Consider the following 27195-nt stretch of genomic DNA (forward strand, 5'->3'; position numbering starts at 1 on the left):
GTCAAGGGGTGTGAATACTTTCTAAAGACACTACATACACTGAACAAAAAAATTATGCAACATATAAAACACCAGTCTCAACGTCAACAGTGAAGAGGCGACTCCGGGATGCTGGCCTTCTAGGCAGAGTTGCAAAGAAAAAGCTATATCTAAGACTGGCCAATAAAAAGAAAAGATTAAGATTGGCAAAAGAACACAGACACTGGACAGAGGTATCTCTGCCAGAAGGCCAGCATCCCGGCATTGCCTCTTCACTGTTGACGTTGAGACTGGTGATTTGCGGGTACTATTTAATGAAGCCGCCAGTTGAGGACTTGTGAGGCATCTGTTTCTCAAACTAGTCACTCTAATGTACTTGTCGTCTTTCTCAGTTGTGCACCGGGGCATCCCACTCCTCTTTCAATTCTGGTTAGAGCCAGTTTGCGCTGTTCTGTGAAGGGAGTAGTACACAGCGTTGTACGAGATCTTCAGTTTCTTGGCAATTTCTCTCATGAAATAGCCTTCATTTCTCAGAACAAGAATAGATTGACGAGTTTCATAAGAAAGTTCTTTGTTTCTGGCCGTTTTGAGCCTGTAATCGAACCCACAAATGCTGATGCTCCAGATACTCAACTAGTCTAAAGAAGGCCAGTTTTATTGCTTCTTTAATCACACAACAGTTTTCAGCTGTGTTAACATAATTGCAAAAGGGTTTTCTAATGACCAATTAGCCTTTTAAAATTATAAACTTGGATTAGCTAACACAACGTGCCATTGGAACACAGGAGTGATGGTTGCTGATAATTGGCCTCTGTACGCCTATGTAGATATTCAATTAAAAATCAGCTGTTTCCAGCTACAATTGTCATTTACAACATTAAATGTCTACACTGTATTTCTGATCAATTTTATGTTACTTTAATGGACAAAAAAATAGCTTTTCTTTCAAAAACAAGGACATTTCTAAGTGACCCCAACCTTTTCAACAGTAGTGTATGCACATATATACATAAGTGTTTATAGACCTCAACAACAACATTATCGGCAGTGTAGGTCAATATGGTCAATTTATTCAGTCCCATATCCCTGGTTCACCAGCTTTGATATTGAGTGCCTGTACATTGACTCGGTACCCTCTGTATAGTCTCGTTATTGTGTTACTCTTTATTTTATTTTTTTACTTTAGTTTATTTAGTAAATATTTTCTTAACTCTTATTTTCCTTAACTGAATTGTTGGTTAAGGACTTGTAATTAAGCATTTCACAGTAAGTCTGTTGTATGTATTCGGCGCATGTGACAAATACAATTTGATTTGAGAAGTGCTGCACTCCCCTATAGCCATATTAACCAAAGAATGATGTTATACAAAAAGTCTACATTTTCTAATACCAGTAATACAGAGCACCTGTTCAAAATAAAATCACAGTTTATCATTTTGTGATCCTACATGGGCACCTGTTCATAAAAAACGGCACACTGCGCTTTCCGTAGCCAGACGTTTTGGGGGTGGAAACCAACGCAAAGGCAAAGGGGTCAGGAGGAGGAGAAACCACGTGTTATCCATGTACAGCTTTGACTGTCCTTCCTATGTAGACTTGTTTTTGTAATATCGTACCCTCTGCATGTAACTGGCTAGCCCGTTAGCTAAGAAGAAGCATTTCACAGATTAACATAGCAATTTTGAGCAACAGATTTCTGTTGCCACCTTTAAGCTAACTAGCTGCCACACTGACAGCCAAATAATGGTGAGCAAGACGGATGACATCCAGGCGTCAGTACCCAACTGTAATGTTAACACAGTTGATCTTGCAGAAGGAGAGACGCCAGACCACCAAGAGACCAAGGCACCAAACAAGGATCCTTGTGCGTGTGGTAAGAAACTAGCTAACGTTACGTAGTTATCAAACTTGCTAGCAGAGACTAACTATCATGCAAAATGTTTGCTAGCGACGTCGGTTGCAAGTTATGAAATTGTGCTGTGCACATAGCTAGTAACTAATTACCGCGTTAGCAAGCTAGCTGCACACATGTAGAGTTAATTCAAAGTAGTCATCTCATCTGTCAATGAGTTGATTAGTCTGCCAACTTGGCTAACTAGCTGAAAATGCAGTAATGGGCCTCAGTATTCAAACCAGTTTTCTATACAACCAAGATGTGTCAATTCAACAATGACAGTTTGCTTGAGCTGCTGAACTTGCTAGCTAGCTAGCTAGTAGTTGTTGTGTTGGCTAAACTAACGTTAACATGTAGCCAAGTGGTTAGCTTAGGCTATATCAAGAGGGTTTAGCTAACAATCAAATTACTCTTAGAATTATTTAGATGAGCTGTTCGACTAACTAGTTGGCTTACTAGCTGTATGTCAAACAAAGACAACCATTGTTGTGTGGCTGACTTGATACAGCTAGCTAGCTTCGAAATAGGTAGCCAAGCTTGTGGTGATGCTGACTTGTTGTAGAAAAATGGCAGATATAAATGTGATTATAGAAAGTAATATAAGTGTATCCACTATCTTAACAGTGTAGTGCGAGCACCTCACGTTCTGACGCACATGGGACCACAGCTGTTCTGTACCTGCATGAAAGAACGAATGGACTGAAGGTCACCTTCAGTGGAACTGCACATTTCAAGATAAGAGGGGTTCTAATCGATGTGAAGTAATTTCACACGCCGTTTTCTATTAATATAAACTACTTTTTTCCAGTTAGTCCATCAAATGCATGCTATTTTTGTGATCTAGTAATATCGAAGTGACTAGATCACCATTGTCCCCGTTAGTTGGCATGATACCTTCCCGATCCCCCCTCCCGTTCAGAACCGGAGAGGTTGGCTATTCCTCGACCGGGAAGCGGAAGCTGACCCTTTGAGAAAAGTCATGGTGCATGCACGGAGAGAGAAGGTTATTCTTGAGACATTCTGAGTCATATAGCCGGTAAGTGTCGTTTAAACAAACCGATTTTCATGGATTGCCACCGATCGCTTGCGCCATATATAAAGTATTGATGATCGAGACAGTCACATGACATACTACTGGTATAGGTTTGCTGAATGTAAGGCCACTGTTGAAATTACACAACCTTATGCAGCCTTCACGACAATGCCACAGCTTTCGGTGTCACATTTGACAGGACCTTCAGTTGCATGCATAGACGCCTGTGTTGCCACCACTATAAAGTTACACACAGTATAGTTAGTTCAGCTGTCACACTTTGGATTGGTCTCATTGTCACAGTTATTGCGACAACTGTACTTGCATCTGTACAGATTGTTTCATTGATTCTAGGGACTCATTGTGTCACAGCCAGTGACTGTAATGTGTAAATAACATGTCATTTGTATCAGAATACAACTCCTAATTCCAGCTATTTGTGGGTTATGTTTCATAAATTATTTGCATTTGCAGCAAATTATTTTGAGACATAAACAAAACATTTATGTACCAATCAGTATTTGTTGGAAGATGAGAAGCATCTTTTTAATGGCCAGCCTTCACCTAGACTAGAGCTTTGTATGTGCAGCACATGTACCATCATGCTTTCTTCTAGTGAATTGAAGTTCTTGTTTATGGACAAAGTGTTTGTCCATCATAGTGCTTTTGTATGTTGGCAACCTTTGTCAGCTATTGACAAGATTCATTCACAACTCCATAGGTATTAAGTAATCATTACCAACAAAATCATTATTGACCCCTAAACCACTTTCCTATTATTGGCACTTCAAGATACTATCACCTCCTTGATTAGCTTTCTATTGCAATTCACCTCTCATTTAAGAGAAGCCTGCTGGACTAGACAAATGCCTTAGGCTGCATTTGAGCCTGTTGGTTAACTACCAAGACACTGAGCTGTGTATCCTGCAGTACTGACAGTATTGTGACAGACAGCACATGGCAGACTGATGGGGTAGCATGGGGGTTAGCAGGGGTGAGAGAGGTTGAGGGTAACGGGATGAGGGGGTCTGTTGGTGATTGTAACCGAAGGCGCTTAAATGCTCCTCAAGGGTGAAGAGGTGACCTTTGTAGTCCTCAAGGCACTGTCCAGACTCCTCAGGGCACTGTCCAGACTCTCCACGCCCTCCCCTCTAGCCCCTTGTCATCTCTTGTAATGTTTTACTAACATTAGGTCTTCATAATCACAACCCAGAGAGGTATACTACAAGGTAGTATCAAATGAGTTAGCCAGCAAACTTTGATAAGCAACCTGAAATAACTGTTGATTTGCCTGTTCTTTAAAAAAAATTATATATTACACCATGTCCATTTCAAGCTTATCTTTCTCAAAAATAAAAAGTTATTTCAGAATATTAAGGCAAGTTAACTCCTTGATCCTGCTTTGTAGTATACCCCTCAGGTCTGATGTCTAAAACAACAACGCATTCTAAAACACATCAACATGCTTCAGACAGAGGAGTCATTTGACTGGTTATGAGACCTCCCTGCAAAGATGTATGTATGACTCTGCAGGAAAGCTTTTCCCTTCCTGCTCTATATCAATCGATCAAAAGAAGGTTGCCATCTTGTGGTTTAATAAATCTATCTATGTTGGACAACAACAAAAAAAGACCTTGCTCTGTGTCCCCCCCCCCCCAAAATGCTGTCTGTTTGGTTTCTTTTTGCCCTGGTCTGTAGGCCCATCATGTCATGGTCTGCCATGTCAAGGGAATTAATTAATCTGTAGTCAAAGCAAGAACAGCGCTCAGTCCGTGGTAAACCTTGAGCAAAGATATAACAGCTTACAACAGACAGGGCAGCATGGAGACTGGTGGCTAGCTCTCTGGATTAGTAGGCCTAGTGGTCTTTCACAATTTTGATTGAATAAGGACGTTAGTAGTGATCAAGACCTTCACACCTCGAGGAAATTGTGAAATGATTGTTGATCTCTTGTAGCCCGCTTTCTATTATTTGCCTAATTGACCTCTTTCGTCTTCCTTTCCATACTATCAGGGACCTAACTCTTTGACCCACTGCCCTGAATAAGACCTATCCTTGTGTGAGGATAAGTTTGCTTACTGTGCAACCTGAGGAGTGAGCTAAGATGCTAATGGTGGCACTGGATGGGGTGTGGAGGGGTTGTTTAGTCTAACTGGTTTAACTGAATGCTGGTCTGCATGGAGTCCTTCTGCTTCCCCTCCCCCTCAATGATTTACCTGTTCAGGAGGATCAGAGCTCCTTGCTTGTGTAATAATCAACATCTTTCCTCCATTTTGTCTGGTTAAGGTTGGTCTTGTGGTTGGATTTTTTAAATGTATCCTTTATTTAACTAGGCAATTCAGTTTAAGAACAAATTCTTATTTACAATGACAGCCTTGGAACAGTGTTCAGGGGCCTTGTTCAGGGGCAGAATGACAGATTTGTACCTTGTCAGCTCGGGGATTCGATCTAGCAACCTTTTGGTTACTGTCCCAACACTCTAACCACTAGGCTACCTTAACACTATTAAGATAAATATTTCTTATTGAAATAAGCAAAGCTTTCAGTTGGATAATCTGTATATGTAGGCCTAATTCACCCACCGAGGCCAGAATATACATGCCAGTATGACAGAAGTACTGCAGCATTTTGCGGATTCTGCTTTCCCTTCCCTCCACCTGCTGCCCTCTTCATCTGTGAATTGTGACCAACGACATGAATCTCTCCTGTCTACACTACACATAGTGACATGAATGCTCAACCTCCTTAGAAAAACAAGTTTAGTTGGGCTAAATGTTTTGAGTAATGCAGAAGGTTGTGTAATATTGGACCCCATTCCCCACCCTTTCACCTCACCCCTAGTGCTCTGTTCTGTTGCTGTAGGGCCAAGTGGGTCTGTTTTGCAATTATTAGGCTACATGATTTTCATAGTGCTGTCTGGCACTTTGTACTCTTGTTTCTGACACTGTTGTAGTCTTGCCTTCTCAGTGCAGATTGAATAGCATTGGCAGCAAGTATTCATACATACCATTATTTGAAGGCTCTTCCCCTACCTCATCAATTCCACTTGAGAAACTTAAACTATATACATTTTCATTAAATTGATGTGAGTCAAGTACCATGTTGAATTTTTGTGGGAGTTAAAAAATAGTCAAACTGAGCTGAAAAGTGAATCTTGAAGAAAGCAGAGGACCTTGAATGACTGAAGGGATTCCCGCTGTCTGTTTGTGACAACTCTAAGAAAAATGCAATAGCTGGGGCATTGATGGAGGGATGAAAGAATTAATGGAGAGATGAAGAGTGACTTGGACCAGGCCAGAAATAGGACACCTAAGGATAGAGACAGAGTAACTGATGTAACTTATAAAATATGTCTGCTTCTACAACAGGGCAGGATGTCCGGCCTCTACCTGTTTCCCTGGGCTCTACCTGTTTCCCTGGCCTCTACCTGTTTCCCTGGCCTCTACCTGTTTCCCTGGCCTCTACCTGTTTCCCTGGCCTCTACCTGTTTCCCTGGCCTCTACCTGTTTCCCTGGCCTCTACCTGTTTCCCTGGCCTCTACCTGTTTCCCTGGGCTCCTATCATATGTTCAAGTCTATTTTCCTTGTTCTTTTTTAGTAGTCGGTCTTCTCTTGCAGCATGGACCAGTTGTTGGCCAAGGCTGTTGTGTTTGGTATTCAGAGCGTGGTGAGTCTTTCTTTCTCACTCTCTCATTCCCTCCGCCCTCTCTCTCGCTCTCCCTCTTACTCTAGATTCTCCCCAACCACCCCCTCTACGTGGTAACCCTGACACTGTGTTACCCTTGACATTGAACAAGGGCGCGCAGGTTGCAGTTGTCTGGGAGAGAAAACAGCCCCCCCACACTGGAGGCCCCACTTGTTGTTATTTATGTATGTAGCCTTTCCTCTTGGCAACTCAACCCACACCATTCAAAATAGTACAATATTTTGGGGCACTTTTTTAAATTGTTTTATATTTAGCTCTGCTACACAGAGGTGTTTCCACAGTTACAATGCCTTGTGCCAGTGAGGCCCCTTCGGAGGTCAAGGAGGTTGCACTAATTCTGGAAGTGAAGATGTGTATACACACACACAGAGGGGAGAATTTGTGTGGATGGCTCTATTTTCCTTTCACACTTTCCAGTATAGCTCCTCGTCAGTGACCTTGGGAGTCTGGTGCCCAATGTGGAGAAGGCCAAAAGCACCAGGCAAACAAACCACTAACTTTTGTGTTCTGTACAAGAGTTTGATGGTTAAGAACTCCAGGTTGAGAGAAGCAGACCAAGGTAACCTGTATACCTCTGCTTCACATGGCAAAGGCTGGAGATCTTGTTTTCTGTGCTAATTGGATCCTATTCTCCTTGGATCCTGTAAGTCACCGATTTAGCACTGTACACTATGCCCTTTTAGGAGTAATCTAAACTGACAACACGCATTACTTTGTTTGCTATCTGTAGGCTTATATCCTTATTAATTCAGTTGTGTCACTCTGCCATGGCAATGCCCTCTCTACCCATCTGTCCAATCGGATGACAAGCTATGTTGAATGTATCTCCTTCTGTTCAATCACAGGGCACAGTGCAAGCACAGCGGTGATGAACGGGGGCGGGGCCCACTATCATTCGGAGGAGGAGTCCAAGCAGGATGTGGGTGGTGACACGGACGGTGGGGAGGATTCTAACGAACAGGAAGTGATTGTGATTCAGGATACAGGTTTCACCGTGAAGATCCAGGCACCCGGGACGGAGCCTTTTGACCTCCAGGTACAGTACATACTTAGACAGTCCAACAGCCGGTCCCAATTTGCTACTACCCCTTGACCCGCCTAATCCTTCAACGTCTGCTGATCTGTAAGGTGTAAGCAATATAGTGGATGGAAGCTCCACCAGCACACCGCTTATACCTATCCAGAGGCTTCAGATCTGCAAACATTGAAGGTTTAGGGCAAAGGTGGAAAAATGGGGACCAAATTGGGACTAGCTGTATGACCAAACATTGTCAGTCTCTATTGCTATAAGATGTTAACCCCTGCTCGCTCCCCCAGGTTTCACCCCAGGAGATGGTGCAGGAGATCCACCAGGTGTTGATGGACCGTGAGGACACCTGTCATCGTACCTGTTTCTCCCTGCAGCTGGACGGCAACGTGCTGGATAACTTTGCTGAGCTCAAATCCATCGAGGGCCTGCAGGAGGGCTCCCTTCTCAAAGTAGTGGAAGGTAGGACTTGGTGATATGTTCTCAAGTCAGCCACTAGCCCCTACCCCTAGACTTTATTGATCTTAAACCCTAAAAATTGTATAAGTTTAAGCTCGAAGGCCAAATCTCCTCTTAGTCCCCTTTGTAGAGAGTCCACAGTCCAGGAGACAGTCTGTAGATTGCATCGATAATAATGTAATGACTGTCCTTTGTCTCCTCACCCCAGAGCCCTACACAGTGCGCGAGGCCCGTATCCATGTGCGTCATATCAGAGACCTGCTGAAAAGCCTGGACCCGTCTGATGCCTACAACGGAGTGGACTGCAACTCTCTCTCCTTCCTCAGTGTCTTCACCGACGGGGACCTAGGAGGTGTGTGTGCGTGCACACGTGTTTGCGTACCCAATTGTTTATTTGCGTGTTTGGGTGGGTCTGTTCAGCGAGAATTGGGGTGAGAAAGATTTCAGTCAGTATTCTGAGGTATCCAGCCACCTTTATCCTACAAATGTGTATGTCTGTGTCCTAGGCAGCAGGCTATAAAAGTCTTTGGTCTGGCTGCATTAGTCTGACCTGTGACCTTATCTCCTCTGCAGACAGTGGTAAGCGGAAGAAGAAGGGCAGTGATCTGGAGCAGATAGACTGTACCCCTCCAGAACACATCCTGCCTGGCAGCAAAGAACGCCCCCTGGTGCCCCTCCAGCCACAGAACAAGGAGTGGAAGGTAATAATGACGGTAATTACGATGATTTTAACACTTTTATCCAAAGAGACTTACAGTTCATAGTGACACATATAGTTCATAGTGACACACAAGCCTGGTGTTGCCAGCAAGCTAATTATGATCATTCTAATGCGGTCTCATTTACATAGATTCATGTGTGTCTCTGTGACATTATCTGACAGTTAAAAAAATGTCACATTCTTCAAGGAGTTTGTCCATTTGTAGTTTACTGGCTTCAGCTCCAACCTTTGATCTGCTTCTAGGAGCCATTTTTATATAGCTCACAATGATTTGCTAGCTAAGTGCCAGACTTACTCAAGCCTGGCACTAGAACACTTTTTTTAATTCTAGAATAAGTAAAAGTGGTTGTAGAATAAAGGGTAAGATTAGTTAAAAGTGAAGTGTGCACTCAACAAAACCAGCATACATCAGCTGGCTGGGTCATATTGTATCCTGTATATCCTTACCACCATAAAGTGCAGATGAAGTAATTAGTCTATGGCCCTTTTCCAATATCCACACTAGCACACCACAAGTCATAAGTCACATTCCAATGTCCATATCTGATTCCCCCTCTTGCGCTATAGCCCATGCAGTGCCTGAAGGTCCTGACTATGAGTGGCTGGAACCCTCCCCCTGGCAACAGGAAGATGCACGGTGATTTGATGTACCTGTATATGGTGACTGTTGAGGAGAGACACATCAGTATCACCGCCTCCACACGTGGCTTCTACCTCAACCAGTGAGTCGGGCTTTCCCTTTCTCCCGTTAGACTTACCGCATGATGTTTTCACACTACTGCGCTGAGCTGGATTGTGTTGGCCTGTTTACACATCCACCACTTGCTGGAACTGTACTGGAAAGTGTGAAAGGCAAAATATCAGAGCCAGTACAGTATGGTTAGCTTTGGCAAGATCGTGAGTTGACCATAATGAGATGACCATGGTGTTGTTGTGTTCCAGGTCGACCACCTACACCTTCAACCCCAAGCCAGCCAACCCCAGCTTCCTGAGCCACTCGTTGGTTGAGCTGCTGAGCCAGATTAGCCCTGCCTTCAAAAAGAACTTCACTGTCCTGCAGAAGACAAGGTAAGTGGGCTACGCTAACCACAATGCACTGTGCTATTTATTAGTGCTGTGTAATGTGGGGAAAACAAACTAAGCATACAATTATTAGTCGTCATCAGAAATGTATATATTATGTTTAAGAGCTAAAAATATTAGCCAGACAGTTGTTTTTCTTGATAATTCAGGTAAGCCTTATCTGAGAAATATTCCCGCTGTGATACATGGCTAATTTGGTTTCTGATTGACTGCAGGGTCCAGCGGCATCCGTTTGAAAGGATAGCCACACCCTTCCAGGTGTACAGTTGGACCGCCCCCCAGGTGGACCACACCATGGACTGTGTCAGAGCTGAGGACGCTTACACCTCCCGTCTGGGCTACGAGGAACACATACCTGGACAGGTACACACACCTCGCCCCTAGGCTGTGAGGAACACGTACCTGAACAGGTACACACACCTCGCCCCTAGGCTACGAGGAACACATACCTGGACAGGTACACACACCATACACCTCCCGTCTAGGCTACGAGGAACACATACCTGGACAGGTACACACACCTCGCCCCTAGGCTGTGAGGAACACATACCTGGACAGGTACACACACCTCGCCCCTAGGCTACGAGGAACACATACCTGGACAGGTACACACACCATACACCTCCCGTCTAGGCTACGAGGAACATATACCTGGACAGGTACACACACCTCGCTCCTAGGCTACGAGGAACACATACCTGGACAGGTACACACACCATACACCTCCCGTCTAGGCTACGAGGAACACATACCTGGACAGGTACACACACCTCGCCCCTAGGCTGTGAGGAACACATACCTGGACAGGTACACACACCTCGCCCCTAGGCTACGAGGAACACATACCTGGACAGGTACACACACCATACACCTCCCGTCTAGGCTACGAGGAACATATACCTGGACAGGTACACACACCTCGCTCCTAGGCTACGAGGAACACATACCTGGACAGGTACACACACCTCGCCCCTAGGCTGTGAGGAACACATACCTGGACAGGTACACACACCTCGCCGCTAGGCTACGAGGAACACATACCTGGACAGGTACATACACCTCACTCCTAGGCTACGAGGAACACATACCTGGACAGGTACACACACCATACAACTCACTCCTAGGCTACGAGGAACACATACCTGGACAGGTACACACACCATACACCTCGCTCCTAGGCTACGAGGAACACATACCTGGACAGGTACACACACCATACACCTCGCTCCTCGGCTACGAGGAACATATACCTGGACAGGTACACACACCATACACCTCACTCCTAGGCTATGAGGAACATATACCTGGACAGGTACACACACACCAAAAATAGTATTTTTTAGAGTCAGTGTAACATGGGGTCTCTGTTATTTATTCAGACGCGAGACTGGAATGAGGAGTTGCAGACGACCAGAGAGCTGGCCCGGAAGAACCTGCCTGAACGCCTGCTGAGAGAGAGGGCCATCTTCAAGGTGAGCCAGCCTACAGCAGCAGTTGAAGCCCAACTCCTTTCCCCTCTTCTGTCTCCTGCACTCTTTCATGCTTATTTGCTTTCTCCAGTGAGCCTCGGTCATCGACTCTCTCTTGAAACACCTTCCTTTTATGCTACAGTCCGTTTCTCTGTTTACGTCTATATCCTGTAGTGTGCACAGACTACTCTTCTTTCCATCCTCTACATCCTTATGCATTCACTCTCTAACTCTCCTCCCCTCTCTCCAGGTCCACAGTGACTTTGCGGCTGCTGCCACTCGTGGTTCCATGGCTGTGATCGACGGCAACGTGATGGCCATCAACCCTGGCGAGGAGACACGTATGCAGATGTTTATCTGGAACAACATCTTCTTCTCCCTGGGCTTCGACGTCCGCGACCACTACCGCGAGCTGGGCGGGGACGCTGCCGCGCACGCTGCGCCCACCAACGACCTCAACGGTGTCCGGGCTTACGGGGCCGTAGACGTGGAGGGGCTGTACACCCTGGGGACCGTGGTGGTGGACTATCGTGGTTACCGTGTCACGGCCCAGTCGATCATCCCTGGCATTCTGGAGAGAGAGCAGGAGCAGAGCGTTATCTACGGGTCTATCGACTTTGGGAAGACAGTGGTGTCTCATGGGAAGTACCTGGAGCTTCTGGAGAGGACCAGTCGACCACTCAAGGTGAGGAAGAGGATATGATAATGCCAGTTTCATGGTTTATTTTTAAGTCTGCTAATTGTTTGGGATTAATGTTTTTGTCAATACAGAGTAAGCAAACTTCAATATCTTTTGTAGAACATTTTTTTTTTTTTTTTGTCACTGCACCGGTCTACAGATGTTCAACGTATATTGACTGCCATACCTCTAACCTGCCATACCTCTAACCTGCCATACCTCTAACCTGCCATTCTCTCTGTTATAATGACTGACTCTCCCACCCCCAGGTCCAGAGACACAATGTGCTGAATGAGAAGGATGAGTCCGTGGAGCTGTGTTCCTCTGTTGAGTGTAAGGGCATAATTGGCAACGATGGACGCCACTACATCCTGGACCTTCTGAGGACCTTCCCCCCCGACCTGAACTTCCTGCCTGTGGAAGGGGAGGAGCTTTCCCCTGAGAGTGTGAGACAGGGTTTCCCCCGCCAGCACCGCCACCGCCTGGCCTGCCTCCGACAGGAGCTCATTGAGGCCTTCGTCGAGCACAGGTACTGTAGGGTGCCCTGGGTATGTCCCTCGAGGGTCATTTGATGTTCCCTTTAGTGTATGATTGTGTCTGCACATTTGAATGTTCACGTAACTGAATGGATGTCCTACTCCCTCAGGGATAATAAAGATTCTGTAATCTACTCCTCAGATACCTCCTCTTCATGAAGATGGCAGCACTCCAGCTGATGCAGCAGAAAGCCAACAAGGAGAGCAAGATGGCCACCTTGACAGAGAATAGCAGCCCCGAGGCAGCCGTTCCAGCCCTGCCCTCCACAGAGAACCCCGATGCTTCAGCCAAGTCCTCAGAAACTTCCACAGAAACCCTCACTGACGGCAAGTCAGACGCAGTCCAGATAGAGACCACCTCCACCTCTGATGCCCCTCAGCCAGCAGCAACAGAAGCCACCACCACAGAAGCAGCCCCCAAGGCAGAACAAACAACAGAAATGGACAGTCCCTCTGCTGCAGCAACAACCATTAATGCCTCCCAGGAAACCCCTACAGAGGATAATGTGATTCCCACGGTGACCACCAATGGGCCATCGGTGCCCGTTGCCACAGCGATTCAGAACGGGGAGTGCGAGAGCCCTCTGGAGGGTAAGGCTGAGGCTGAGGATAGTATCCCGGGCTTAGCCCAGGCCAAAGAGCTGGCTGAGTCCTTAGCCGCGGAAGATGGATCCGGTATCGGTACGTCTAAACCATTGCAGGGTAGAGAAAGACTGGGGAAATCCAGTCGGTGGAGAAATGCTTTTAAAGAAGAGGTCTCATTATTTGCTCCATAGACTTGCATTTAGAACGGTGTGTGTGTGTGTGTGTGTGAGAGTTGTTAGCAGTTGACATTGTTCTTCAATAACACAGACCCCAAAACAAATCGGGGACAAAAATAGATTGATTTGAGAAGAATCATAGATGTTATGCTGGGAGGTAGATGTTCAGTCTCCCCTGTCCTCACTTTTTCTCCACAGAACAAAGAAACAGGATGTCATTTATAACCCCCCCACCCTAGCCTGAGGTTGACCAATCAGAAGTCCTTGCAGTACAACTGGGCCAGTGGCCAAATAACAAGTATCCTGCTCCAGACACAATGAACAGACCAATGAAAACGTGGCACATGTAGCTCTGAGTTCAGGACTGACATTCCACAGATACTAAACAGCTGTTGAACTGAAAGCCAACTATTTCCATTGACAATTCCCTATTGACCATTAGTACTCTATTTAGTTTTTAGTACTCTCGTCCTCTCATCCTCTGCGTTGTGTATTTATCTTCAAAATATTCTTATACTCCCCCTTTGACCATTTTTAAAGACTGTATGTGTGGTTTTTAATCGGTATGTGAGAGCGTTTATCCATAGTTTCGCTAAGAAGACTTCTTAATGCTGGTGTCTTAGTTGCATCTCTCCACCTGGCTAGGTGTCCCTGTCCAGTTCTTAGCCTCCTATGGGGTGAGCATGGACCCCAGTAAAATCACTAACAGTGTGAGATATAGCAATCCAAAAACCACATATCTGTCAAGTTTATTTCTCATTTGCTGGTGTGACAATTAATCAAAGGGTTTGAAGCTCCAATAAGAAGGAAAGAATCCCTGGTTATATGTGATCATTGCATCTGTGTGGGATGGCAGGAGTTGGCCCCTAGCCCTACTGCCTGCTTGACAATAGCTCTAATGACAATGTGGTTTGTGTTTTGTTTAACTAAGATCTGCAACAGTGTGTTGGTGGGGATTTTCAACTTTTTCAACGCGTGTAGGCATTGGACAAAAGATGATAGTGGTGCTTTTGGGGAACTTACCCCATATCATTTTAATTTGAGTTGCCCAGCTAACTTGGTATATTCATAAAACACCCCTCTCCTCCTTCCCTGATCTCACCAATCCCACCCTGACCTGTCTCCATCAAGACCCTAAAAGCCGAGAGGTGGTCCTCAACGCCTGCAAGGCCGTGGGTTCCATCAGCAACACCTCCTTCGACATCCGCTTCAACCCAGATATCTTTTCTCCAGGTAGGAACTGTCACTTTATGTAAGAGGATGATGGTAAATGTAGTGCTTTTAGGAGAGGTTTTGTGTGGCAGCTGGCTCTGCTGTACAGTACTCATCACCCCCCCATGTCTCTCCCCCAGGAGTGCGTTTCCCTGAGGACAGTGTGGATGACATTCAGAAACAGAAGCAGCTGTTGAAGGATGCTGCAGCCTTCCTGGTGTCCTGTCAGATCCCGTCTCTGGTAAGTTTCTGGGCAGCAACATAGTACCACGCACAAGCAGTCATTACCTTAACTATATTACAACCTATTTACTTACGTCACTGTATCACTAGCCTTTGTGTCTGTGTAGCTATTTGTGGGTGTTTGGGTTGGTGTTTCCTTGTTTATTTTTTCTTGTGTGTAGTAATTTATTTTACTTGTGTCTTTCCCTCCAGGTGAAGGACTGTCTGGACCACAGTGCTCTGCCTATGGATGGAGCCACACTGACTGAGGCTCTGCACCAGAGGGGCATCAATGTGCGTTACCTAGGCAACGTGCTGGAGTTTGTGGACAAGACCCCAGCCAAGGCACAGCTGGAGCACTTCTATGTAAGCCTAAACCCCTGACCTCCATACGCTCTTGAGGACTGACTAAGGAGATATATAATGAAGGGCAATGATAGCATTATTAGCATAATGATAACCTTCTAGACTGTTCTGTTTCTACTGCAGACATATTGCAGGACAGGGTGCAGGACAATGCATAAAGATGAATCTGCATTAAGCTTGTTTCTTTTTTCCTGACGGTTTTGTATCTCTTCTGTTCTGAAGAGAATAGGTATCAGCGAGTTGATCACCAGATGTGCGAAACATATCTTCAAGACATACCTCCAGGTGAGTGCTATTTTTAAGCAATGACTGTTAAATAATTATAATGTACTTAGGATGACAGATATTTGTACTTTTGCACCACGAAAATGAGTATCCCTACTTGCTTATCATAGAAAGTATTTATTTGTCTCCCTAAGAAATTGATTAAATATGAGAACAATAGACTATGTACTCCATCTCCCAGGGTGTGGAGTTGTCGGCCCTCTCAGCCGCTGTCAGCCACTTCCTCAACTGCTTCCTGTCCTCCTTCCCTGATGCCGTGGCACACCTGCCTGCCGACGAGCTCGTGTCGCGCCGCAAGAACCGTAAACGCCGTAACCGAGTCCCGGGGGGAGGGGACAACACGGCGTGGGCCAGCCTGACACCCAGCGAGCTGTGGAAGAACATCGTCTCTGAGGCCCAGAGCTACTACAACTTCACCCTGCACTGGTGGGTGGGAATTAGGATTGATGTTTGCACAATAGTAGGCTTGACGTTAGCACACTATTCTGGCAGCTACCATGTCAGCCTGCACTGGTGAGTGTGCTTGGGTTAAAGTTGGCGTAGGTTTTCCTAAAAACATGCATCTTTCTACAGCGAGAATGCTGACCAGGTAGTGGAGAAATACGGCCTTCAGAAGATCACCCTGCTCAGAGAAATCTCCATCAAAGCTGGCATCCAGGTAACTCCCATCAATCCCTATTTAGACTAGGTGCGATTTTCAACATATTGTATACATTTATTAAATACCTTCAGATCTACAGAAATGCCTAGGGAGTAGGTGCCAGGGGTCAAATTGTAATTCAGAATGTGTATTTTAATGATGTCATGTTTTTAACCCTCCCCCCCCTAAGAAGCTTCCTGTGTCTCCTGCCTCCCTGCGTTTTCTAGATCCTGATAAAGGAGTATAACTTTGACAGTCGCCACAAGCTTGCCTTCACAGAGGAGGACATCCTTAACATCTTCCCTGTGGTGAAGCACGTCAACCCCAAGGCCTCTGATGCCTTTCACTTCTTCCAGAGTGGACAGGCCAAGGTCCAGCAAGGTGAGGCTTGCATGAGGCTACTAGACCTCAATCAGCATGGCCCGGAACGGCATGGATGCTCCTAGTGCTAGAGACATGCAGTACTACTCACACTAATAATGCAGCACACACATGCGGACAGGCCAAGGTCCAGCAAGGTGAGGTGGATACCAGTCCTGCTGGGCAGGATCAGAATGGGTCCTCCTAGGGCTGTGGTGGTCACGAAATGTTGTCAGCTGGTGATTGTCAAGCAAATAACTGTCGGTCTCACGGTAACTGACTGTTAATTTACATAAAACACATTTCACATCTCCTGGCTTCCACACACAGCCTACAAGCCATTATTTATTTTAGATAGGTCTAAAGAAGCATCATATGAAGAAAATCTAGTCTATTTCACAAGAAAAGAATGGCATAATCTGCATGGTCCTGATGTGGCTATGCCAAATGGCTGTGGGCTACACTAGTTCATTTAGCAGACAAGATTATCTTAGAATTCCGTGGCATTATTTTATAATATGAAGAATACAATTGAACATAGCTGAATAAAACAAATATTTTCTCCAAATTATTTGAGGGGGTGCGCACATGCGGCTATTGTGTTGGGCAGTTAACAAAGAAATAGGTAATCCTATATGCTTAATTTAGAGTTATTCATGTAACTTAGTTGTTCTACAAACGTTGGGCTATATGTTTAAATTTTAATACATTGTAAGGCTGCATGATGAGACTCTAATGATGATTTGAAAAAAGTCACTTGAAAGGCTGTACACACTCAAATAGTCTCTCATTCACAGTTTGACAAGCACCTGATAATGCCTCGAATTTCATGGCGACATCCCCTTTGTGGCCGTAATGCACCCTAAAACAATCCATGCCTTTTGCGGCCCGGAGTGCTGCGTTGTTCCCTTCTCCCTGAGTGTGCTGTGCTATCCGAAGCGCCTCTCCGTCACGTGATCGGGTCTTTCTCACAGGCTATAAGTGAAGACCGACACATCGGGGATGCAACTGCGCGCGTCCTTATCTAATTCCGAGGCGCATATTGAAGAACTGTCCACGTTTACTTTTCGTCAGCCAACAAGATGAGTAGGCCTAACGAACAGCAACTATCACCCATAGTACAAAAGTTGACCTTTCTGTGCAAGAAATAAATATTCCATATATAGTCTGGGACAGTTGTGGGATGTGATTGATTCCAAATGTAATACAAGCAACAAACACTTTTTTATGCAATGTGGCTGACGCGACAGATCAGAAAATGTAGCTTAAAATAAACTATTAGGCCAATACCTCACATTATAAGCACAGCATTGCACACATGATAGTAGGCTATAAGCGTGAGTTTTTCCATTAACGGAAAACACCATTATCAAAAGTGACCGCAAATGCAATTATGCAAATAATGCTTTTATTATAAAGGTGCATTTTTATGGTGACAATTATCTTCCCCAAACTTGAAACTCACATGCTGCTTATGTATGCCAGGTAGATCTATACCCCTTGTAAAGTGGATTAATGTGCTTAATTTGATTAATGTGCTATGATTCGAAATTTGCAAAATAATACGTTGTTTCTTATGCTGGGCAGCATTCACAAGCAATAATATATAATTCACAAGTGATAGGCTAATATTGTCACCCATCACTTTTTTTTATTTAATATTGTCTTTACATAAACTAAATAATGTGTGAAATTTGTTTGGATTTAGAATGGACCATTATCGGGGGCCTCCCAAGTGGCGCAGTGGTCTAAGGCTGTGCCACTAGAGATTCTGGGTTTGAGTCCAGGCTCTGTTGCAGCCGGCTGCGACCGGGAGACCCATGGGGCGGCACACAATTGGCCTAGTGTCGTCCGGGTTAGGGGAGGGTTTGGCCGGCAGGAATGTCCTTGTCCCATCGCGCACTAGCGACTCCTGTGGCGGGCCGGGCGCAGTGCACGCTGACATGGTTGCTAGGTGTACAGTGTTTCCTCCGACACATTGGTGTGGCTGGCTTCCTTAAGTGGGCATTGTGTCAAGAAGCATTGCGCCGTGTTTCAGGGGACACACGGCTCTCGACCTTCGCCTCTCCCGGGTCCGTACGGGATTTGCAGTGACAAGACTGTAACTACCAATTGGATACCATGAAATTGGGGACAAAAAAGGGGTAAAAAAAAAAAAAAAAGAATGGACCATTATCATGAACCTGTCTCTAAACAGGGGCAGGGGAAATAATACATGTAATCTATGCACTTAAATAGCGAATGGAGGACGCTTTTCCTGTGGTTCATTTTCATGCCAACTAGGTAGGCTGTTCTCCTGTTGTAAAGATAAGCGATGTGCTTAATATTAGGAAAGTTGAGAAATAAATATAGTAGGCCTAGCCTATAGAAAGCTGAGGGGATCCTCCTTTTTATTAGCCTATAGAAATGTTGCACAACATGAGCTCATGGGCTCTCAAGAAGTGTTTGATTAGAGTTTTGAATACATTAGCATTGATGGTAGAGTGATTAGGGGACAATAGAGTGCTGAATACCAGGCAGTTAGTATGTTTGGTAGGCTACTAATGACCATCAGAGTTTGGAGAAGACTAATTACCGTGACTAAACAGTCATGTGGAATTTGACTGCCGTCATGACTCGTGACTGCCGGTGTAGCGGTAATACGGTCACCGCAACAGCCCGAGGTCCTCCTAGTGCTAAACAGATATGCACATGAAGCTCTGCTCACACATGCAACACACACACACGAAGGCTGATAAATGTTTCCTTCCTCCCCATACAAACCATGCAGAAGCATTACTACATTCATTCAACAATGCAACCTACCTTACTGTCCTCTCTGAACCTGTTCACATGACTTTCTTTTGCGTTGTACAACAATTGTGGAAGCCAGCGTTTTTAACAAGGTCTCTGTGTGCAGGTTACCTTAAGGAGGGCTGTGAGTTGATCAACGAGGCTTTGAACCTGTTCAACAACGTGTACGGGGCCATGCACGTGGAGATCTGTGCCTGCCTGCGTCTGCTGGCTCGCCTTAACTACATCATGGGAGACCACCATGAGGTGTGCTGCTCTAGACATGATACACACACTTTTATATTCCTCTCACACATGAAAACAAATGGCCACAGCAATTCCAGTGACAGTCCTGACTTTCGTCTTCTCTGTCCACAGGCTCTCAGTAACCAACAGAAGGCTGTTTTGATGAGTGAGAGGGTGCTGGGCGTCGAGCACCCCAACACTATCCAGGAATATGTATGTATCGAAAATAGTTTGTTTCGTCATTTAAAAAAAAATGTCAGTCCATGTTAGCTGTTTCTAAGTGCCTCTGGTTGCTTTCTCTCCCCAGATGCACTTGGCTCTGTATTGCTTTGCCAACGGTCAGCTGTCCACTGCCCTGAAGCTACTGTACCGTGCCCGCTACCTCATGCTGATGGTGTGTGGGGAGGACCACCCTGAGATGGCACTACTAGACGTGAGTGGACCACAGTATTTATTTTATGTTGATTGAAACCATCCTGTAAGTGGACATGTCACAACGTTAACTCTGAAGTTATGTACCAATTTTGTGGAAGCCTTTGAGGTGTGTTTGTGTGTGACCTTTATCAAATCAGTTCTCCTTACACCTGTCCTCCCTGTGGTCCGGGGTCTCCTCCTATAGAGTAACATTGGCCTGGTGCTGCATGGAGTAATGGAGTACGACCTGTCTCTGAGGTTCCTGGAGAACGCCTTGGCCATCAACTCCAAATACCACGGACCCCGCTCCCTCAAAGTAGCCCTCAGGTAAGGACAAGGGAGAGTTATTCCTTGAGTGACTGAACATAATTTTCAGATTATAAACTGATTTCCTGTTCTAAACTCTAGTTTGTGTTTATCTTCAGTTGATATAATGCAATTTTGTTATTTTTATATAAATCTGCAGTCATCATCTGGTTGCAAGGGTTTATGAGAGCAAGGCGGAGTTCCGCTCTGCGCTCCAGCACGAAAAGGAGGGCTACACCATCTACAAAAACCAGGTAAGACGTACAGCTACAGTACACAAAGCTCTACACGTCCTCTCCTCAGAAGTGGCTAAGAACATTTGCTTAAATAAGAATATGTGCTAGATGGCCTCCCGAGGGGCGCCGCGGTCTAAGGCACTGCATCGCAGTGCTTGAGGTGTCACTACCGTCCCGGGTTCGATCCTAGGCTGTGTCACAATGGCCGTGACCGGTAGACCCATGAGGTGGCGCACAATTGGGCCAGTGTCGTCCGGGTTAGGGGAGGGTTTGGCCGGCCGGGATTTCCTTGTCCCAACGCACTCTAGCGACTCGTTGTGGCGGGCCTGCAAGCTGACTTCGGTCGCCAGCTGAACGGTGTTTCCTCCGACACATTGGTGCGACTGGCTTCCGGGTTAAATGAGCAGTGTGTCAAGAAGCAGGGTCGTGTTTCGGCTTGGCAGGGTCATATTTCGGCTTGGCAGGGTTGTGTTTCGGAGGATGCGTGGCTCTCGACCTTCGCCTCTGCCAAGTCCGTAGGGGAGTTGCAGTGATGGGTCAAGACTGTAATTACCAATTGGATATCATGAAAAAGCGGTAAAAAGTACTAAAACAAATGACAAAAAAGTGGAATATGTGATAGATTACCAACAACTGATATTAGTTGAGAGGTCTCAATCTATTTTTAAGCTTTCTTTCTCACTTTCTTCCCCTATGTTCCCTCTCAGGTGGGAGAGGCCCATGAGAAGACTAAAGAGAGCTCAGAGTACCTGAAGTACCTCACACAGCAGGCTGTGGCTTTGCAGAGAACCATGAACGAGATCTACAAGAATGGCTCCAACGCCAGCATCATGCCACTCAAGGCACGTGGCTTAGGGCGTAGCTATGGTTTCATATTGGTTTTTATCCCTTAGACAAAATCAAAGGGCCTTGTATTGTACCCAGATGATAGAATAATCTACAGACCAATGTTCCCTCTAAACTGCACGCACAGTAGCCCGAGACTGCCACCCAAAAATATCAGCCCACAGAGAGAAGAATGAGATTGAAGTTCACTCAACTTTCTAGAGTGGTCACCAACCGGGCGATCGACTGGTTCATCTCAAAGGCATTCCTACTCGATTGCCAAACATTTCTGTAAAAAAAAAACTACGATAAATCCTTGTGTTCCTATTTTTATTTTTTGGCTCAGGCTGTTGGCGGTAGGTGCACCCGATTTCAGCTAACCTGCGTGCCGGGTTGGTGAACTGTTGCCATTTTGAACCATTTCCTGTGTCTGCAGTAACGTAGCAGGCATAAAACAAAGCTACAGCAAAGTTGATACTGTGAGATTTCAAAACGTTTAAAACCATGACTAGAGAGAGACTGTCAACGAATACAGCAAAGAGCAGCTGTTTTTATGAGTGAGGGTAAGTTCTTACTTAGCACTGTCAACACTTTTATACGCCATAAAATGCGCCTTCCTATTTCCACTCAGCGCTACAACAAGCAGTGCAGCAGTAATGAATGAGTAGGAAACTGTATCTATAGGCTTGCGTTGTTATTAGCGACTTGGGTCTTTTAATATCGAGGAATATTTCACTTTCTCTGTTTATAGGAGTAACAACATGAATTTATGCATGAGGCAGAACTAATGCGGTGTGACTTGAGTTTGGCCATCGGCTGGAAGACAGTGTCCCTTTTTGGTCAGTGTCAGTGGAGGAAAGGGAGAGGGGAGGGATGTTGAGAGGCGGACCCTCAGTCTGCTGCTCTCTCCCTCCGCTGAGACTGACCATCAGATGCAGGCACCATCAGCCCAGTAAAATAAAAATGTAAATGTATGCTCACTCAGCTGTGCCTCACAAATAATACAGCAACGGATCTATTACCGGTGTGATCATATAGCCTACCTCAAATGTTGAAATATTATTTATAAAAATGGCCTGAACAACAATGCATTGGCAGGTAAATTCAAGCAAAGCCAATATGCGGTGGTAATATATTGGGCCTATAGCTTACTGCACAAACCTCATTGCTACAGTACTGTTTTTAATTGGTTTATGTTGCATAGCCTTATGTTTTTTAAGTCACGTTAAAAACAAATCTGAGCAGTAGATCTTGGCATGCATTTTGACTCAAAGTGATCTCGACTCAGAAAAGGTTGGTGACCACTGTTCTAGAGTTTCCCTGTTAACACTATCAACGTTTCCCTTTACTGTGGCAATTTTGATCGAATCAAGACAATATTAACCACTTTCAATGCAACATACTGAAACAAAACAAACTAGGCAAGAGATTGTTGTAGGCAGAATGTATCGGAGTATGATTCCATTTCATTGACACACTACTCAGCCCGTACTCTACACAGACCGGTGCGGCATAAACAATCAGACCATTGCCATATATGGATCTGTGCCACTTACTTTGAACTGGACTGTATTTACAGCATGAGTGGTTGTGAGTAGATGCGCTTGTTTTGTGATCAAAGCGAGAGCTGCATTTTGTTCATATCCTCTGGTTGTTAGTGAGGTATTAGCCCAGTTATAGATGATTTATAGTCAGCAATAGGGGAATCATTGCTTCCTACAAGAGCACAAAACGTGCACATTTATAGACCTCTTTGAAAAGCAAGTCAGGTAAAGAGCTTTTTTTGTCTTAAAGGGGCAGTGTTGTATTTTGAGACAGGCTTGAATAAACTAAGTAGCCAATAGACAGAGGGTAGCATAATTTCTCTGATTCTCTGTAATAATGGCATGGGAATAATAATGCATTTTTATGCTATAAAGTGGTTTCTTGGGTCAAACAACACAACCATTTTCAGTCACCTCCTTGTCTGAAGGACAAGTGGATTAACAGGTTAATGTCAAGCCCTGCATGTTTATTTCAAAAGGCTCATGGAATGTAGGCCCACATTGAACACCACACATTGGCTTCTACTGTAGGCTGAAGGATAGAACAGCTATTTCCATGTTAAAATGTTATGGGATGCATTTTCTCCATTGTTTTTGATGGTAGGGCACTCTGGTAGGCCTACATTATGATCAAATAGCCACAGTAGTCTACATGGCCACTTTTAAAACTGTAACTTAAAGCGGGTACAGCCTCAGTGTTCACAGTAAACGCATGCTGGAAGTTGCACAGAATGTTCACAACGTTCAAGTTTGCGCTCAGCAGAACTGAAATTTGCTCAGTGCCTAAAATAATTTGAGGGACCATTGCTACAGACACAAGTATCTTTTCAAATGTATTGTTGGTCTTAGTTTCATAGAACAGTGTGTCATTTTGTTGTTTTCTGACACTTTTTTTCCAGTTCACAGCACCCAGTATGGCCAGTGTTTTGGAACAGCTCAATATTATCAACGGCATCATCTTTATACCACTCAGGTAAAGTGAAGTAGTACTTTTAAAAAAAAATCTTAGTTTTTATTGAAAATGGAAATGTGCCAGGACCCAGTACTGACCCCTGTGGAATTCCATCCACTCTTAAAAAATATAAATGTCTGGGCTCAACATTAACCCCTGTGGTATCCCATCCCATTCCCTCTGCAGCCAAAAGGACTTGGAGAACCTGAAGGCGGAGGTTCAGCGGCGGCAGCAGCTTCAGGAGTCAGGAAAAAGCATGGAGGAGCTCACTGTGGACGGTCCACTAGAGCTGGAGGACAAAATACCCATGGACGTTAATGTTGATTAACGTCAAACCCTCCATACCACACTACTTTCTACAAGGGAACAGATGTGATGCAACAGCCATCTCCTTGAATGAGCATGTGGACCCGAGAACTAAGCTGTCTAAAAATGAACAATGAAAACAAGAAGGGATGAAGGGTTGTTTGGGGCAGTCAAAGAGAAACATCTATGTATACAGTAGGTAGAGCGTTTATAAGAGGAGCTTCAAGGAGTAACAGAGCAAGTTACAGTATATACAGGGGTAGGAGAATTTAATAAAAAGAGAATATAGAATCCATGTTCAATCTGAAAGCCCGTAGCCTCGAGCTTTGGTAAAGAAACAGAAGGAGTAAGTGTCTGTGTGTGAAAGCGACCAAGGAAGACCATGACATTGTATTACCAGAGCCTTATCCACTGTTCATCTCACTCCACATCAACCAACTGTTCCCTCTACCCTCTTCAACTTTTAGCCGAAGGAACACGGTTTACCCCTGCAACACCTCCAATACTCCTGAGAGCCACCGAGGCGACTAGGGCTTCCGGTTTCACCATGGCCCCATGTTGCCTCGAAATAACAACTGACACCCTGTCCCAAAACTCAGGGGATTATTATTTTGTTTTACTGTGAACTAGATCAGACTAAGAAACAGTAATTAAAATTAACAGCGAATTCTGTCATGTTGGGCTACAGATAGGAAGTTCTCTTCTCGTGCGGTTAGTATTGTTAAACCTCACCTCCAGTCATCCATTTACTCGCTAGTGTTCCCTACGGTCAGTCAAACTATTTGTATTTCTATTTATCCCAGGTGGGTGGCTGCTGTGTCCTTTGGCTCTATCACAGCAATCAAACAGTGACGCGTGTGTGCTCTCAACCAATCTTTTAAAATGATTTGTTAGACCTTTTTTCTGTAAAAATGTATCTTTTTGTAAAATCAAAATGAAAGGGGGGAGAAGATTTTTAGGTCTGTCAATTATCCATTAATTGAAAGGTAGAATCATTGATTTCTGCAACAGCTAAGAGCTTTGAAGCACGAGGCTAAACTCACCCACTGTTTTGGTCCGTACTAACAGTGTGACACGAACCCATGCACATGTGCTGATATAGTGTATTGGCGCGAAGTCTTGGATCTCGCTCATCGCATTATCTGCGGTGCTGCTCGTGGCAACGTCATTTCACTGAGTCTACCTTTAAGCCATGTCTGTTTTTATAGAAAATTTGAGTGGAAAATATGTATAAATAAAGCTGTCTTTGGGTTTTAGACAGGTCCTTGATCAATGTTGATGGAAATGCAGATATGAAACGTCCAACTATGGCTTGAGCAGTAGACTCTATAGCTCTCTTATATTAGATGTGTCCAGTCTTCTATTTTTCCACTTTTAAAGAATATGTGCATGTATGTTTGTGTACTCTGAGAGAAGGAATAAGATATGGCCATGGTGTGCAACAGTTCTGCTGCTTCATAGTGGAAAGGCTAGGTTGGGTAAGCCACGACCTTCCAAATGTTTTATTTTTTATACACAAAGGCTGTGTTGACACAGGAAGGCCAATTCAGGTATTTTGCCCAATTATTTGGTGGCTCCCGAGTGGCGCAGCGGTCTTAGGCACTGCAGTCTCTGGTTCGAATCCAGGCTGCTTCACATCCGGCCGTGATTAGGAGTCCCATAGGGCGGTGCACAATTGGCCCAGCGTCATCCGGGTTTGGCCAGGGTAGGCTGTCATTGTAAATAAGAATTTGTTCTTAACTGACTTGCATAGTTAAATAAAGGTTACATTTAAATTCACAAAAGATCTGATTGGTCAAAAGACCAATTAGTGGCAAGAAGATCAGAATTGGGCTGCCTGTGTAAACGCAGCCATCGTAAAATCATGGGACGGCTAATATAAACTTTTATTCTCATGTAACATTCTTGGCCAGCGACGTTGTAAATCTGCTCATATGAAGTGATTATGTGAGAAACTTCACCCTATCATTTGATAGAATAGACAGACTAAACACAGCACCACCAAAAGTGGGTTGAGTAAGGCTGTGTTGAGTAAGGCTGTTTGTCTTGCAGCACTTCAAAATAATAAGATCCAGCATGTTCTATATTGCTTTAGTCACATAAATTTTTACAGCGCAACAATTTTTAAAGGACATTTGCAAGGGAGGGTTGGTCACATTGCATGTACACAAGCGCACACACACTTCAATATACCAAAAAAGACTGATAGAGGTGTGTGTGCGCTTGTGTACATGCAATGTGACCAACCCTCCCTTGCAAATGTCTTTCTAAAAATTGTTGCGCTGTCTAAATGTATGTGACTTAAGCAATATAGAAGTTGCTGGAACTTATTATTTTGAATTGCTGCACTTGTGTTGCTGCAAGACAAACAGCTGTCATTGTAAGTAAAAGGATGTCACCAAGAGAGGGGGAAAAAACACTTAATATAATTAATTTCTTGATTATTATGCTCCTGAAAAAAATTGTGGAACAATAATAGAACTTGGTATGTGATTTGTGCCTAATGTATGCTTCGAAATGGAACCAGGGTGTTAATTGGTTTTCTTGTCAGCCCTTCAAAGCTTGTTTTAAATGTTATTTTTATTTTATTTTGGTTTATTTTCATTTGTACTCATGTTTGTCATAGGGACATCACTGGTTTCCTTTTTAAAGTGTATCTGCATTTCCTTCCTCCCCTCAGGTTCAACTTCCTCCTTTATGAATGTCAGTCCTGTTTTGTAGTACCCTTAGTGGCCATTGGGCGGTGCACTAGAGTACTTCCTTTGGAACCATCAGAAACAAATGAAAAGGCTTTATTAATGTGAAAAATGTTTTTGTCCCATAAGGATGTTCAAAAGCATATGTCCAGGCTAGTGTGTAATTATTTCATATGTTTCTCATTCGATTGACTTTGAGGGAAGCAAAATAAACAAGTATTTGATGGAATTGATGACGACGTGAACCTGAAAAATTGCAAAGGCTGCTACTTGATGAACATTGGTGAACTTGTTGAAACCCTTAAGTCTATTGTTTGAGACTTAGACATTTCTGATAGAATAAACTCGTTGAGAGTGATCAAAAATACTTTTGTCTGCCTAGAGATCTATTTTTTTCCCCCCATGGATCATCAAATCATGGTGCTTCTATTCTATTTCATCACCAAGGCACTAATTCTTGTTGTTAA

The 27195-nt window shown here is 44.5% G+C and overlaps 1 protein-coding gene across 7 annotated transcripts; it reads left to right on the forward strand.

Moving 5' to 3' along the window:
• Window positions 1–1498: 1498 nt before the first annotated feature.
• Window positions 1499–27095, forward strand: cluha (clustered mitochondria (cluA/CLU1) homolog a). Of its 7 annotated transcripts, none has more exons than XM_014162722.2 (27): window positions 1499–1852; window positions 7457–7647; window positions 7929–8100; window positions 8306–8449; window positions 8671–8810; window positions 9386–9540; window positions 9761–9886; window positions 10117–10264; window positions 11281–11373; window positions 11621–12055; window positions 12319–12578; window positions 12728–13266; window positions 14478–14579; window positions 14699–14799; window positions 14994–15146; window positions 15369–15431; window positions 15592–15857; window positions 16005–16089; window positions 16299–16452; window positions 19331–19470; window positions 19582–19662; window positions 19757–19882; window positions 20069–20190; window positions 20330–20423; window positions 21113–21247; window positions 23674–23747; window positions 23913–27095. In XM_014162722.2, exons 1-27 carry the CDS (start codon window positions 1723–1725, stop codon window positions 24052–24054), a joined length of 4371 nt encoding a protein of 1456 aa, XP_014018197.1. In that variant the 5' UTR covers window positions 1499–1722; the 3' UTR covers window positions 24055–27095. The 7 variants fall into 7 exon arrangements, with proteins under 7 accessions (XP_014018197.1, XP_014018202.1, XP_014018200.1 ...); XM_014162727.2 differs by having other exon boundaries at window positions 12728–13176; XM_014162725.2 differs by having other exon boundaries at window positions 8671–8798.
• Window positions 27096–27195: the final 100 nt, after the last annotated feature.

The sequence above is a fragment of the Salmo salar genome, chromosome ssa20 (assembly GCF_905237065.1).
Source record: "Salmo salar chromosome ssa20, Ssal_v3.1, whole genome shotgun sequence".
Lineage (NCBI taxonomy): Eukaryota > Metazoa > Chordata > Actinopteri > Salmoniformes > Salmonidae > Salmo > Salmo salar.

Excerpts from the sequence above, each read along its gene's own strand:
- cluha (XM_014162722.2), top strand. The coding sequence starts at position 1,723 with ATGGTGAGCAAGACGGATGACATCCAGGCGTCAGTACCCAACTGTAAT. Across the intron at positions 14,580-14,698 it reads CCCAGATATCTTTTCTCCAG|GAGTGCGTTTCCCTGAGGAC; the intron begins GTAGGAACTGTC and ends TCTCTCCCCCAG. Across the intron at positions 23,748-23,912 it reads ATCATCTTTATACCACTCAG|CCAAAAGGACTTGGAGAACC; the intron begins GTAAAGTGAAGT and ends TTCCCTCTGCAG.